The sequence below is a fragment of the Cricetulus griseus genome, chromosome 7 (genome assembly GCF_003668045.3).
Source record: "Cricetulus griseus strain 17A/GY chromosome 7, alternate assembly CriGri-PICRH-1.0, whole genome shotgun sequence".
In the NCBI taxonomy this organism is placed as follows: domain Eukaryota; kingdom Metazoa; phylum Chordata; class Mammalia; order Rodentia; family Cricetidae; genus Cricetulus; species Cricetulus griseus.
The window spans coordinates 96,445,470-96,462,138 of NC_048600.1; the positions used below are offsets into that span (position 1 = coordinate 96,445,470).

General features: G+C 46.4%; 1 protein-coding gene across 1 annotated transcript; it reads right to left on the reverse strand.

The window, feature by feature from the left end:
* Positions 1–5,607: 5,607 nt before the first annotated feature.
* LOC100751393 (schlafen family member 12-like) lies at positions 5,608–11,366 on the reverse strand. Its single transcript, XM_027426469.2, has 2 exons — positions 10,311–11,366; positions 5,608–7,084 (listed from the first exon to the last, which is right to left on the reverse strand). Exons 1-2 carry the CDS (start codon positions 10,358–10,360, stop codon positions 5,980–5,982), a joined length of 1,155 nt encoding a protein of 384 aa, XP_027282270.1. The 5' UTR covers positions 10,361–11,366; the 3' UTR covers positions 5,608–5,979.
* Between the last annotated feature and the right edge of the window lie 5,303 nt (positions 11,367–16,669).

The following is a 16,669-nucleotide window of genomic DNA, read 5'->3' on the forward strand; positions in this document are numbered from 1 at the left end:
GAAATGGTGCCCAAGGTCTTGAACCTAAACTTGATCTACCAAGGCAAACTTGTGTCCAGGTGCCCATGTGCCCTTGATGGACAGGCTTTCCAAATCTGACAGTGACAGAATTTGTCACTGTCCTGACTCATTGAAATTTCAGCTTTCATCTCACATGTTGCCAAACATTTATTGGGTTCATATATGTTAAATATGTAGTCTATGCATACTCAGACATACATTGTGGAATGTCATTCAGATGTAGAAAAATATAATTATGTCATTTGCAGGATGGAAAACAGAAAGGTCTAGAAAAAAATCATCACGGTGAATAAAATAAGTCAGACCCAGAAATGTAAATATTTCTTATTTCCTCACCTGTGTGGAACTCCACTTCATGTTGAGTGAGGACCATGTCTAAAAGTGGGAGGAAGAGAAGTGAGAGACCATGGAGAGGGCCAAAGAATGATAAGTGTTAGATGTTTTCTCTCATTTGCAGAATCCACTTCCATATAGAGACATATATATGGGCACCACAGGGGACTGTGGGACTAGTAAGGTGACCATCAGGAGAGAGGAGGAGTTAGGAAGGAGGATAATGGGGAGATGAATGTGGGTGATGAACAATGGCATGTAGGTGTGAACACATTGCTTTATATGTTGACTAAAAAATAATTTAAACACAAACAAACATGGCTATCCCAGCTCCTCCAGATCTTCAACAGCAGGAGGCATGTCTGAGGGCTCAAAAGGGTTGCTGGTCACCTTGAAAAACATCTGCCACAGCAGATAACAGCCCCATCCTTAAGGCAGTGGATGTTGACAGAAAGCGTGGGGCTGATTGTCAAACCCCACATGTGTCAGCCAGGTTGATGGCTCCAGTGCCACATAAAGAGTGTTGGCAGCCTGCAGCACCACTATGGTCACTGGCATCTCTGCAGGAACAATGAGCTCCAAAGTCAACATCCAATCACACATGGATTAGAGTCTAACGCACTACCTCATGAGACCTTAGAGATCTGAGCATCCAAGGCCAGACAGGAGCATCCTGGGAGACCCTAAGGAACATTAGCAGAGGGAATATTCCTTAATACTGTGGCCCTTACTGGAGGGTGATCCAGGCCTGAAGGTTAGAAGAAACTCCAAGTGACCTCATGGAACTTTACCACAATGAAACCTTGAGCCTTATGCAGAAATGGGCTGGCATGGAGGAGATGAACTCACATGGATCTTAAGCATGGGTTAAAGCATCCAGGAGACCATGGAGCCAAGTCAGACCTGCACCTCCGGACGGAAAAGCACCAGAAAGTGCCTCTGGAAGGGCTAATGGCACTGCCCTGAGTGTTCCAAGCTAATTCATCAACATTTATTTGGCCTTCCCATCATTTCTCTCATCTCTGTGCTCTTGGTAGCCAGCTGCATGGTACCACTCATGAAGACTCAGAACAGAATGCTCGGTACTCTGTTCCTTGGGGCAATGGGTGCCTTTCTCTCCAAGCCCTTGGTGGCCTGCTTCACCTACATGATATGGTTCTTCTTGTTGTTAATATGATACTGACACAGCAAGTCATTGTCCAAATGTCGCCATGTACTTGCATTGGGAGTTTGTAACATAATTACTTAAGTTTTTTTTTTTTTACTACAGGGCAGCTGAGAGAGTGTTTGCATCTAGAATAATCATGTTTTTTCCAAGACATGCAATAGAAGCAGTATTTTTCAATTTTTTTAAAAACTTTTTTTAAGATTTTTATTTATTCTTTATGTATACAACATTCTGCTTCACACCAGAAGAGGGCACCAGATCTCATTACAGATGGTTGTGAGCCACCATGTGGTTGCTGGGAATCGAACTCAGGACCTCTGGAAGAGCAGTCAGTGCTCCCAACCTTTGAGCCATCTTGCCAGCCCCTTTTTATCTAGAAAGATTTTTAACAAAAATTTCAGATAGGTTTTACTTAGTATGATTTGTTTTGATGTGGACATCTCAAATAGACGCTAACACAAAGCAACAATCTGCAACATACTGAAGAGAAACCAAGACTGGCTTGAAGGAGAACCACATATATACACAATGACAATCCCTTACACACAAATAGATACATTTAATCTAAAAACCTTAAGAGTTTCCTTTTTTTCTTCTTTTTTTTTTAATTAGAAACAAGATTGTTTTACATATCAATCCCAATTCCCTCTCCCTCCCCTCCTCCCCTGCCTCCCAGAACTAAATCTCTACCTATCCCATACCCTTTCTGCTCCCCAGGGAGGGTGAGGCCTTCCACAGGGGGTCTACAGAGTCTGTCATAACCTTTGGAATAGGGCCTAGGCCCACCATTGTGTGTCTAGGCTCAGGGAGTATTTCTCTGTGAGGAATGGGCTACCAAAGTCCATTCTTATGCTATAAGAGGCCCCATAGATTTCTGAGGTCTCCTCATGGACACCCACATTCGTGGGGTCTGGATCAGTCCCATGCTGGTTTCCCAGCTATCAGTCTGGGGACCAAGAGCTCTCCCTTGTTCAAGTCAGTTTTTTCTGTGGATTACACCAGCCTGGTCTTGACCCCTTTGCTCATCACTCCTCGTTCTCTGCAACAGGATTCCAGTTCAGTTCATTGGTTAGCTGTGAGTGTCTGCTTCTACTTCCACCAGCTGCTGGATGAAGGCTACAGGATGGCATATAAGTTAATCATCAATCTCATTATCAGTGGAGGGCATTTAAGGTGGCCTCTCCTCTGTTGCTTAGATTGTTAGTTGGTGACACCTTTGTAGATCTCTAGACATTTTCCTAGTGTCTGATTTCTCTTTAAACCTATAATGGCTCCCTCTATTATGGTATCTCTTATAATGCTCTCCTCTATTCTTCCCCCAACTCAGCCTTCCTGCTCCCTCAAGTCCTCCTCATCCCTCCTCTTCTCCCATTTTTATTCTCCTATCTCCTTCCCCCACCATCCCCCCATGCTCCCAATTTGCTCAGGAGAGGAAATAAACTCAGGGTAGCACATCCCAACATGCTTTTGTCCACTGAGCTACACCTTGAGTCTAGATTGACATAGCAAAGTCAGTCAGTGTGTTTAGTTAGAAGAATAAACATTGCACTGCCTCCTTAGTCTTCTTTGTTGCAGTAGGAGATACCAGAGACTGGGTGTCCTAACAGAAATTCATTTCCCACAGTTCCTGTGGTTAGGGATTCCAGGACCAAGATTAAGCAAAGCAGGGTTCATTCAGAGGCCCCTTAATTAGCTGCCAGTCATCCTGTGCTCTCATGGCCACCTGCACATAAGGACAGGGAAGCAAGCACTCTGGCATGAAACATCACTAGTCCATGTGATGTTTCACCCTCAGGACATTGTTTAAACTTGCTCAATTCCTTAGTAGCAACATGTCCACACAAGGGCTTCAAAATACGAATGTGGTGGGTGAAGATGACACATTCTGTTTATAACACTGGCCCACTTGATTATAAAAGAAAGAGGGAAATTACTGTTCTAGAAGAACTTAAATTCATATGATGGTGACTAATATCCAATGTCAAACTGATTACACTTAGAAGTTTCTAGGATACACAACTCTGCTTTTTTCAGTGAGAAAGTTTCCAGGAAGATGTAGCTAGGAGGGAAGGCCCACCCTGGTATGGGGTGTCTATCCCATGGCCTGGTATCCTGGGATGAATAAACAGGGAAGTGCACCAGGAAACTAGCACTCACTTCTCTGTGACTCCTCAGTTTGCACACAGTATGACCTGTCACCTCATACTCCATCCCTCATAACTAGTGGCCCTCTTGCCACCACTCCTGACATGATGGACTCTGCCCTCAGGATGTTGTCATAGCAACCAGAAATCTAAACAAACTGTTCTTCAGAGTGCAATGAGCAGAACTAAGCTGTAAATGTGTAATAGACATTGATTGGCTTTGGTGGGGCTGGATTGATTCATAGTGATCCAACTTAGGTCATCTTAGTTACACCCTCAGCAAACACTTTTATATTTTATTTAAGACAAGATTTTGAATGTAGCTTACCCTGATTCTTGAACCTTATATAGCCTCTTGTTAAGCTCTTAATTCTGCTGCCTTATCCTCCTAGTGCTGTATTCATGTGTCATCAACCCCTGCTGAACTAGATTAAAATATTTAGATTCATCTGTTTTATATCATGTGTATGAGTGTTCTCTTTGCATGCATGTCTGTGTGTCATGCATGTCTGTGTGCACCGTGCCTGCAGAGACTGGGATCTGACCTCAGTTTTCTATGAGAGCAACAAGTGCTGGTCAGCACTGAACCATCTCCCTACCCCACTAAACTTATTGACTTTTAAGCTCCCCCTTCTGTCACCGCCCCCCCCCCAGGGCTTTTATACACTGTGAGAAACTCTCTCTCAAAAAACAAAGAAAACCTTGCTCCTGTCAGTCTGTCCCATACCCCCACAGCCACAGCCTCACCCACCCCCCATGATACCACCCATCTCACTCCACCACTGAGACCACAGCCTGTGGGCTACAGTATGAATTTCCTCATAGATGTTACACTAAGCATGTGTCTTAGTTAGGGTTTCTATTGCTGCATGGACACACCCTGACCAAAAAGCAAGTTTTGGAGGAAAGGGTTTACTTGGCTTACACTTCCACAGTGTAGTCCGCATTGAAGGAAACCTGGACAAGAACTCAAACCACTCAGGAACATGGAGGGAGAAGCTTATGCAGAGGCTGGGCTCTCCCACACCAATGACTTGTTAAGAAAATGTCCTGTGCAGCTCTCCTGGGCAGCAGAGCCTGAAGGCTAGCCCAGCCCATGACCAGCTGTGGCAGGCACTCAGGTGAGCTGGTCCTGCCACTCACAGGGGCAGTGTGCAGAGCTGGGCCTGGTGGCACAGGTGCAGGAAAGTGGCCTGGCTGAGCAACTCAGCTACCACTCAGGCCCAGATCCACAGAAATAAGTTGGCTCACGCCAGCATCCATCCCATCTGTGAACTTCTGGAACATGTGAAGGGGTTGGTCCTGCATAGTTGCAGGATCTCCATGACACAGGATATCTGACATAGGATATCTGAAAAGGTCCAGGGCAGGATCCAGTATGGACAGTGTAGCAGAAGCCAGAAGCTTGGAACTAGACCAATATCTCATGGAAATAAACATTTGCAAGTAAAGATGTTTGAGAAAACGAGTTTATTGTGTACTATAATGTGACAAACCATAGCTTCCATGGTGAGATTTTTTTCATTGTAAATCTTTATTTAGTTTTTTATTTTTTTCTTTTTCATTAGAGGTTGCAGGGGCAGAGGGCAGTTACGGAGGGATGGGGAGATGACTGGAATTGGGATGCAATCTACAGAGAATCAATACAACAAAGTTAAAAAAAGAAAGAAAAGTCCTGCAGGCTTAGCTGAAGCCTGACCCTTTGTTTTTTTTTTTTTTTTAAGATTTTATTTATTATGTATACAGCATTCTGCCTCCATGTATATCACACCAGAAGAGGGCACCAGGTCTCATAACAGATTGTTGTGAGCCATCATATGGTTGCTGGGAATTGAACTCAGGACCTCTGGAAGAGCAGTCAGTGCTCTTAACCTCTGAGCCGTCTCTCCAGCCCAAGCCTGATCTTTTTTTTTTTTTTTTTCTCTCTTTTTTTTTTTTTTCTGATGCCAATTTCTCTGTGGCTTTGGAGGCTGTCCTGGAACTAGCTCTTGTAGACCAGGCTGGTCTCAAATTCAAAGATCTGCCTGTCTCTACCTCCCGATGGGATTAAAGGGGTATGCTATCATGGCCCGGCTGAAGCCTGATCTTATGGAAAGCATTTCCTTGTCTCAGTTGAGGTCCACAGGAGGGAATGGTTGGTTGGCAGCAGATCTCCACTGGGAAATCCTTTCCAGTTACAGAGACTTGCAGGCTTGGCCCACTTGTGGCCATGAAGTCCTTCAACTGTAACAGGGCAAAAGGATGGCATTGTTGAAGACTCCAGGTGCTCCTTGAGAGCATCAGCTAATACATGTCCAGTGGACATGTGTGAACTCACGCACCAATGCTACCAGAGCCTGGCTTGTCAGCCATCAAGCTGTTGACCCATTCCTCTGTGGTAAACCTCTTCACACAGCTGCCTTCCACGCGCCAAGAATTGGGCTCTGCAGCAAACACAGCACAGCAGAATCTCTCCACTCTGAGCGCACAGACATATGAACACACAGTTCCCTGTCTGTGGACTGGGATGAATTTGCATGTGTACTTTATCTTCTCCTGCTCCTCACAGAAGTGAATGACAGGCAGCTGCCGGATGCACTCCTCTATTTCACTCTCTAGGTGCCCAAGATCACTCTCATCTGCTTCAAAACCAAGTATTTGTTGTTTCTTTCCATCCAAACCAATGAACAAATATCCCCCTTCAGTGTTTGCAAATGCAGAAACTGTTCGAGAGATGAGCTCTTTAGTGTGTTTTTGCAGCTGTTTCCCTGAAAGCAATGTCACTTCAGCATAGGTTGACCTGGTGAAGGGGAAGTCTTCCTGGTACTGAAATTGGGTCTTGTTGAAAACTGCAGCAGCCAGGTCCTCTAGGAGACTTTCTTCTTCTACTCCAGGGCAGGCTCTACCTACAGGAGGCTCTGGTCTGACACAGGATCTCCCTCCATTTTCCTCCAGTTCTTGGAGGAACTCAAGAGCATCAGAGGCAACCACTTCAACTGAGGACGACCAGGTTCTTACGTACAAATTGGTTCTCAGGGTGCCAATCGGCAGCCCAAAGATGTCTGCACTCCAAGATTTCACAAAGATGTAAAAGTATCCTCCCTGCTCCATGAAGTCTAGGTGCCTCCCCACAAATGGCAGACATTTACAAAGAGAGGCTTCCAAATCCAGTCCCAGGCCATCCCTGTTGAAGCTATAATTTTCATTTTCAATTTTAACCTTGATCGCTCCACCTCCAGAGTTGAGGAGAGCACACACAGCTCGAGAAATATTTTCACTCTCCCGTTTTCTGAGGAGAGGGTTCTGCATTTTCTTTCTATTCTTCTCCCCAAGTGTGATGGCTCCTAAATATAGAACCAGCTCAGCATAGTCTGTTTCCAGATCAACAGTGATGGACATTTCCCCAGCAGCCTTTGCATTTTCAAGCTGAATTTCTTTCCTGTAAAACACACAGAGCCTTTAGAATGAGAAAAACCCTGGAGAGAGCAAGTTCTGTACTGTGAAGCTCACAGCATAATCCTTGGCTATGTATGTTCCACAGGACCGGTCACTGTGCAGGTAGAGAAGTGGTTCTTTCCCTCAGCCTTTGCACTCAGTAGCTGAACTTATATGCCTACTGGGTTTTCAGATGTGATGTTACAAGTGTAGTTAAACCCTTCCAATTTTCAATCTTATTTTAATCTTCCCTTATCATTTTCCAGTATTTAATATTGTATTCAGCCTCCTCTAAATAAACCCTCAGTGGAATCTGTGTGGTTTTCATCTTTTATGTATCATGGGCTTTAGTTACACCAGTTTTTAGACTTAGTTACTTTATGTGTACTGGTATTTTGCCTGCATGTATGTCTGGATGTCACATGCATGCAGTAGCCTGGAGGCCAGAAGATATCATCAGATCCTTAGAACTGGAGTTACAGGTGGTTGAAAGCCCCATGCTGGTGTTCTGGAAGAGCAGCCAGTGCCCCTACCATTTCTGAGCCATTTCTTTAGCCCAGCTTTGAAATGATTTATGATTAGCATCCATTTTGTCCATTTTGTAATTAGGCTATTTGTTTACATTTGGCTAAGTGCATTATCCACTGGGATATTAATCAATCCATTATCAGACTGTGTTACAAATCTTTTCTCCCTCTGTAGATTGTCTCTGTTTATTGCTTCCTTTGCTGCGCAGGAACATTCTAGTTTGATAGAATCACAGGTCTACATTGGGATTTTTTTTTTTCTTCCTTGCTTGTGGTTTAGGAAACCTCTGCACTCGTTTCCTCTCTGTTGCTGTGACAAATATCCTGACCATAAGCAACTTTGGGATAAAACATGTTTATTTACAAATGCATCCAGATCACCATCCACCCCTGAGGGATGTCAAAGCAGGAACTTGAAGACAGGCCTGCTGCTATTCCACACAACATTACCTATGAGCAAAGAACTCACTTCACAGCCAAAGAAATATACCAGGGACCCTGGAGGATGTTGCTGGCTGGCTGGCTTTCTTCTGCTGTTTGATTCTCCCTGCCTAGGGTATGGGGCTGCCCAAAGTAGTGTGGGCCTCCTACATCAATTATCAAGACAATCTCATACATGTGGTTACAGGCCAATCAGATATAGGCAATCCTTCAGTTGATGTACTTTTCCCAGATAATTCTAGGTTCTATTACATTGACAGCAAAGCCAATCAAGGCAACATCCAAATGACCTTTGCCAAAGCCAATGTCACAGAACTCCTCTTCTGTGTCTTCTGTTAGCAGCTTTTCTATTTCTTATATTTCTTTCCTGGTCTTACCTTTACATGTTCAATTCATTTTGTAGTTGGCTTGTGTAATGTGGTGTGAGAAAAGTTCTAATTTCATTTTCAACAAGTGGACATCACCTCAAATGCATGAACGACTTTGTCTACTGCCTAGGGTCTTTCTCGGAAGCCCATGTGCTTCCTGCTTTTGTATGGGCCATGATTTGCTGTTATTCATGAGTTTTGGTTGAAAACTGGATGGTTAAGAAAGTCACTCGCTCTGCTAATCTTCCAGAGCTCCTTCATGCCTGTCTTTGCTGATGAGCTGGGCAGGCCCTCAGCCTCAGCATGAAGTCATATTTAAGGTCTGTGTGGCTGGGGAGGTGGCTCTGTAGGAAAAGTGCTTGTTGTGCAAGCATGAGGACAGGAGGTTGGATTCCAGCACCCACATCAAAAGCTGAGAATGACTTCGTGTGTCTAACACCCCCAATGTTGGTAGGCAAAGAGGGGGACCCCTGGGTCTAACTAACCAGGTAGTTCCTTCTTCTCAAATTATAGCCCTGACTCTGGGGAAATTCTCTCAGAAGGGAACTTGGGGTTCAGGGTGTCTATCTTTGGCAGGAAACAGGACGACATTCAGATATCCTTACTCTGCCACAGTAACAGGTTGCTAAGAAGAAGTCACAGAAAGAGGGGACAGGTGTGATCGAGCCACTCAGATGTGGGCCCATTTCCCCTAATGCCCTGCCAGAGATCATCATCTCCACCCAAAGGGCTGCAAAGACCTAGCATGGTGTTGGCCCTGGGAGCCTGTTGTGGGCATTGTGAGCTACATGGCGAATTACAGGACACCCTGGGGTTCACACCAAGACCCTGTATGCCTCCCTCCCCTCTAAAATACTAAAAGAAAACCACAGGAAAAGCAAACTGGATCTAAAGCAGCCTGTACTGCCGAGAAGGGAGAGAAGCGAGCAGCTCCCTTTCAGCCCAGTTAATAGTTAAAGCTGCAGCCCCACCCTGATCTTTGTCCTGCTGAGCAGTTTCAGTTCCTCATTCCTTCCCAGGCCCTCCGGTCCAGCACCCTCCTTATCAGGCCCTGTTCTAAGCCAGCACACCTGGTTCACTGTCCACATGAAAAGGGGACAAAAGTCTCACACCAAAGTGCCAAAGAACAATACTCAAGTCCCCAGGAAATTTGGAACTCAAGGGGGATACAATATAGTCATATTTAAGAGTTGTGTGCTAGCCTGGGACACTGACCATCTCATTCTTAACACCTGTGACTAGGTTAAATTTTCCATGGTTCAAAATTCCCTTCTTTTAAACACGTATCTGGGACACAGTCCTTCAGAAACAAACAGGACAGACATGTGAGCCACAATTCCAGTCATGTAAATTCATTAACCTCACTGAATCTTTAGGTCTGGTTTACAAATGGATTCCCCACCCCCAAACCCACCCCAAAAGTGTGCACTGGGGAAAATTCTCTGAGATTTTGACTTGGGAATTTAAGGAGTCTTGTTAGCTGTCTTCAGAGGGGAAGAACATGGCATTCAGATGCCAGCACTGTTTACTGGCAGGAAAACAGACTGGGACGGAAGCAGGACTCAGGCTCAGACCAAGCAGAAAGAGCTCTCTCCCTGAACTCTTAAGCCCTCCCCCCACCCCAGCAGACAAAGGCATTTGCCCTCACCCACAGCTCACCAGGTCCTCAAGTCCTCCACAGCCTGTACTTTGTCAAAATGAGCTATGAAGACACCAAAAGCCAATGTTCCAAGTAGGAAAATAAACTAACCAAGGTCCCCTGAGAGACAGTGTTTGTACTGACGACCCCCAGATGATCCTAGTGCCACTAGATTGTACCCGGAGACGGAAAAGAGGGACAGAAAGGACAGAAGGGGTTGGGACTTGAGTAGGCTGTAATGAAGTGGTCACTTACCCATGAGCTCTGCTGTTGCCTAGCTGTGCTGTTTGAAGTCCAGGGCTCATACCTGCTCCCAGTCAGACTCTTGGTGAAGTGAGGCAGTCTGGAGTCACCTGAGGAACAACACCCCACTGCTACAAAACCTGTCCGGGGAATGTCTTCCAGGATGGGCTCCGTCTCTTGGCGAGTCCTAGCCACAGCCCAGGTTGTGCCTTAGCCTCTAAGCCTATCCTAGTCCTTTCTTCTTTGCTGCACCTAATCTTTGAGCAGATTGCTCCTGCCTCAGTGCTGGCGTCCGACTGGGAACAAGAGAGCTACGTGCGAGTCTTTAACCACCCCACCCCCAATCCAGGAAGTGAAATCACGAACTGGAAGCCGGGAGGCGCCCAGGGCGTTTTCTCTTGCTCGCAATGAAAAACAGGCTCAGGGTTGAGTAACCTAACCTTTACATCGCCTACTGCAACTGGCGTTCCCTGAGCAACAGGGCTGTCCCTTTGCTCAAAAGGTGCCGGTTAATGCCCCGGGAGTCACTTCAGCACAGGGCTTAATGCTCCAGGGGAAATGCAGATGGGTCAGAGGCCCCTCTCCATGCCCCCAGGATCCTAGAGCCCTCTGTGGGATTCCCAGAGCTATCCTATGGTGACCACCCCACTTGCCACTTGGTTATAGTAATATTTCCAACGTTGTTGCATCGAAACCTGCCCTAAGAAACTGATTCTGGTTTTGAGCACATACGAATTGCGCAATATATTCGGGTTCCTTGTTAGGTTTTCATAACGTGCTTTGATCATGCTCCGCCCACCGTCACCCTCCCTTATTCTCTTTTTCCTAAGAAACAGCAGCCTTGGAAAGGCAAGGACTCCGGAAATGTTCAGCTCACTAGGGCGTCTCTGCAGGGAACTGCTTTGTCTGAGAGCGCCACCAAACCCCACCCCTGACTCTCCACGGCCTGCTGGAAGATGTGCAGCCCAGAATTCCTCTGTCCCTCCACTAGTGGTCCAGAACCAGGGTTCATCCACGTAGGCTGAACTTCGTCTCCTGTCACCACTAGGCCAGATCTGAGGAAATCGCTCCACAGACTTTAACAGTCTTTTCTTTAATCTTTAACGTAAGAAATCACAGGGCGGTGGGAGTTTCCTGGGGTGGCAGGAAGCAATGAAGAAGAAACCACATGCAAATTCAGAGGGAGGATATTTGGATCGGGCAGGGATGGAAATCCCCCTCTGTGTTCAGGGTGTCAGGAGGTCCGGCAGGAAGTCGCTACGGGGAGTGAGTCAGCGAGCCCAGTCCAGTGGGCCACCCTCCCCCTCACACCAAGCGAGAGCCTTGTGGGTACAAAAGCACCCTTCCCCCTTCTTAGGGAAAAACCTAGGATTAGCATGAGGGCCAGGGCAAGCCAATACCCTGGGGCTTTAGAGGATCACTGGGAGGAAGGGAAGAGGGTAAAAAAACTGGCAGAACCGGGGAGGAGCAGCATCTAGAGGCCGCTGAAAAAGCCTTGCCAGTGCCTGTGGTCTGTGTGCCTGCACACTGTCCAACTGAGACTCTCCTGCTCCCCCCTGTTATTCTTTTGCTTAAATTAGAAAGAAGAGCGCCAGGTGAGACATGAGACATATTAACCAGTTTATTATAGGCCTGGGAAAGCTGGTGAGAGAGAAAGAGAAGGACAGAGAGTGAGGAAGAGAGAGCGTGAAGAAGCAAAGAGAGCAAAGCAGGGAAGTTGGAACTTTTAAAGGGAAGACTGCGCATGTGCACTGAGGTTCCACGCATGCCCAGAGTCCTCATGCAGGGCAGGCCGGAATGCAGAATGCATGCGGGTGATGTGGCAATGGCTCGTCCCTGGGACGGGGGTCTGTCTCTTAAAGAGGTAGAGCCGGTCAGCATTAAAGCCTGAACCTTACACACACACACACACACACACACACACACACACACACACACACACACACACACACACACTCCCCCTTCCTCCTAGCTTCTCCTTCAATCATTCCTCAGAGCCCTGGTTCGTACCAAAGCCAGCAAAACTGAATTCAACTACAAAGTTCAGGGTGTGGAAGAGACTTCAGATTAGGACTGCAGCAAACTTTTCAATGTCCTGATGAAGTCCAAAGGACAAAGCCCAGGCTCAAGGAAGAAGCCATCAAGGAGAGCTTTCGGCAGAACAAACTCTGCCCAACATTGTTGCATAAGAGATCAAAAGTGGATGATGGAAGCAGAGGCAGACACCCACAGATATACACTGAACTGAACTCTGGAACCTAGTTGCAGAGAGGGAGGAATGAAGATCAAAGGGGTTGGTACCAAGCTGGTGAAACCCACAGAAACAGCTGGCCTGAACAAGGGGGAGCACATCGACCCCAGACTGCTGTCTGGGAGGCCTTCACGGACCGATCCAGACCCCTGAACATGGATGTCAATGAGGAGGCCTCTGCACTCTAGGGGGCCCCTGGTAGTGGATTAGTATTTTTTCCTGGTGTAAGAAGGGACTTTGAGCCAGGCGTTGGTGGCACATGCCTTTATTCCCAGCACTCGGGAGGCAGAAGCAGGTGGATCTCTGTGAGTTTGAGACAACCCTGGTCTACAAGAGCTAGTGAAGGGACCAGCTTCCCTTTCGGCAGCCAAAACAGCCGAACACGTGCTTGCCACAAACTTGCCTTGGTCACTTAGAGGTCAGATGCCTGCCTTGTGACAAGGAACCAATCAGAAGTTAGTCACTAGAAAGTCAGATGCCTGCCTCTTGACAAGGAAACAATCAAAAGTTAGTCACTAGAAAGTCAGATGCCTGTCTCGTGACAAGGAGCCAATCAGAAGTTAGCTGGCAGCGCTATGCTTATGGCTCTGGGTGTGCTTTACGGACAAGCGCACAGCAATGATGCGCAGAGCATAGCAACCACCCTGGGAGGGCCTATGGGCCATAACAACCAGTTGACCAATCAACACAGGGCAAACCCTCCAAGCCTGGAGGCACACCAATCCTGAGCCTGTGCATACCCCTAGACACTCACCTTATGATGCCCTATAAAGATCTGTATGCAGCGGCTTCGAACTGTCTTTGCTAGCCATCCGCCATGGTGGGTGGGTCAAAGACCCGAGCTAACAAGGGGTTAGCTCGTTAAACTGCAATAAAGCCTCATGCAATTTTCATCAAGCTTTCGCCTCCATTTTGTGATTGGGGTGGTCGAGGTGCTGGGCTAAGATTCTGGAAGCCTCGGCTTTCCGAGGGTCTTACACTAGTTCCAGGACAGCCGCCAAAGCTACAGAGAAGCCCTGTCTCAAAAAACCAAAATGGACTTTGAGAGTCCATCCCATGTCTCACATCTCGGCCTAGACACATGGGAGAGGGCCTAGGCCCGGCCCAGGATGATGTGGTGGACTTTGGGGAGCCCCGTCGAGGGCCCTACCCAGCCTGGGGAGTGGAGGGTGGATGGGGTGGGGGATAGGTGGGAGGTTGGGGGGAAAGAGGTTGGGGGGAGGGGAAGGAGAGTGAGGAGGGATTGACATGTGAAGCAAACTTGTTCCTAATTTGAACTAATAAAAAAAATTACAAAAAAAAAAAGAAAGATCAAAAGTGATTTCCAAGACCTCAGTTGTAGGGCAACAAAGTTTGTCAGCCATGCACAAGTGGGTTCAGGATGTTTAGGGGTTGCCCAGTGTGGTGGTTCACACCTTTATTTCATTTTATTTTTTAGATTTCCTTATTTATTATGTATATAGTGTTCTGTGTGCACATATGCCTGCAGGCCAGAAGAGGGCATCGGATCCTACTAGGGATGGTTGTGAGCCACCATGTGATTTTTGGGAATTGAACTCAGGACCTCTGGAAGAGCAGTCAGTGCTCTTAACCTCTGAGCCATCTCTCCAGCCTGATTCACACCTTTAATCCCAGCACTTGGGAGGCAGAAGCATGTGGGTCTCTGTGAGTTCAAGGCCAGCCTGGTCTATAAAGAGTGAGTTCCAAGACAACCAGAACAGTTACAAAGAGAAACCCTGTTTCGAAAAACAAACAAACAAAAGATATTTAGAGTTTATTTTGAAAACATATTTTCTTTGACACGTTTAATTGCAGTCTTTAAAGGACATCCTTAAAATTTAATATAACACAGTGTGTGTGTGTGTGTGTGTGTGTGTGTGTGTGTGTGTGTGTTGTGTGTGTGTGTGCATGTTGAGGGAAGTGCACAGATGTGTGCACATGCTTGTGGAGACCTGAGGCCAATATCAGGTGTCATCCTTTGAGATAGGATCTTTCTTTGACCTGGAGCTCAGCAATCAGGCTAAGCTGGCCAGTGAGTAGTCTTCCCTTCTCCACTTTCCCAACACTGGAATTACAATCATGGAATTTTATGTGTGTTTTGGGTATCAAGTTCAGGTCTTCCTGTGTGCAGGGCAAGCCTTGGGTGGTCATAATCAACCAGGAGCTGCCCTTCCGCATAGGCCTGCAGTCAGTTGACAGGAATTAGCCATAGAGTGTATGGAGAAGCCAGGAAGATGGATATAGTTGTATCTCATGGAGTGGGGAGGGACTTGGAGTTTTTGCAATCTTTCTTGGTTTAGGATGGCTGGTGATATGCTCTCTTTCTTGCTGGGTCTGCAGCCAAAAGGGAAGGTCAGCAGGTTGTTTCTCAGTCTCTCTGAAGTAGCAGATTTTCACCTCAACATCTGACTCCTAACTCTTTATTGGTAAATATAATGATAGACACTTGGTTATAAACTACATTTGTGGCAGAGCAGAGCTGGTTTGAGTTCTTGTCCAGGCTTCCTTCAATGCGGACTACACTGTGGAAGTGTAAGCCAAGTAAACCCTTTCCTCCAAAACTTGCTTTTTGGTCAGGGTGTGTCCATGGAGCAATAGAAACCGAAACTAAGACACAAGCTTAGTGTAACTCTATGAGGAAATGCTTATTGTAGCCCACTTGCTGTGGGCTCAGTGGTGGAGTGAGGAGGGTGGTATCATGGGGGTGGGTGAAGCCATGGCTGTGGGGGTATGGGACAGACTGACAGGAGCAAGGTTTTCTTTGTTTTTTGAGAGAGAGTTTCTCACAGTGTATAAAAGCCCTGGGGGGGGTGACAGAGGGGGAGCTTAAAAGTCAGTGAGTTTAGTGGGGTAGGGAGATGGTTCAATGGTTACCAGCACCTATTGCTCTTATAGAAAACTGAGGTGAGATCCCAGCCTCTGCAGGCACCATGCACACAGTGACACACAGACATGCATGCAAAGAGAACACTCATACACATGATATAAAACAGATGAATCTAAATATTTTAATTTAGTTCAGCAGGGGTTGATGACACATGAATACAGCACTAGGAGGATAAGGCAGCAGAATTAAGAGCTTAACAAGAGGCTATATAAGGTTCAAGAGTCAGGGTAAGCTACATTCAAAATCTTGTCTTAAACAAAATATAAAAGTGTTTGCTGAGGTTGTAACTAAGATGACCTAAGTTGGATCACTATGAATTAATCCAGCCCCACCAAAGCCAATCAATGTCTATTACACATTTACAGCTTAGTTCTGCTCTTTGCCCTCTGAAGAACAATTTGTTTAGATTTCTGGTTGCTATGACAACATCCTGAGGGCAGAGTCCATCATGTCAGGGATGGAGTGGTGGCAAGAGGGCCACTAGTTATGAAGGATGGAGTATGAGGTGACAGGTCATACTGTGTGCAAACTGAGGAGTCAGAGAGAAGTGAATGCTAGTTTCCTGGTGCACTTCCCTGTTTATTCATCCCAGGATACCAGGCCATGGGATAGACACCCCATACCAGGGTGGGCCTTCCCTCCTAGCTACATCTTCCTGGAAACTTTCTCACTGAAAAAAGCAGAGTTGTGTATCCTAGAAACTTCTAAGTGTAATCAGTTTGACATTGGATATTAGTCACCATCATATGAATTTAAGTTCTTCTAGAACAGTAATTTCCCTCTTTCTTTTATAATCAAGTGGGCCAGTGTTATAAACAGAATGTGTCATCTTCACCCACCACATTCGTATTTTGAAGCCCTTGTGTGGACATGGTGCTACTAAGGAATTGAGCAAGTTTAAACAATGTCCTGAGGGTGAAACATCACATGGACTAGTGTCCTTATGAGGTGGCATGACAGAGTGCTTGCTTCCCTGTCCTTATGTGCAGGTGGCCATGAGAGCACAGGATGACTGGCAGGTAATTAAGGGGCCTCTGAATAAACCCTGCTCTGCTCAATCTTGGTCCTGGAATCCCTAACCACAGGAACTGTGGGAAATGAATTTCTGTTAAGACACCCAGTCTCTGGTATCTTCTACTGCAACAAAGAAGACTAAGGAGGCAGTGCAATGTTTATTCTTCTAACTAAACACACTGACTGACTTTGCTATGTCAAAGCTAGACTCAAGGTGTA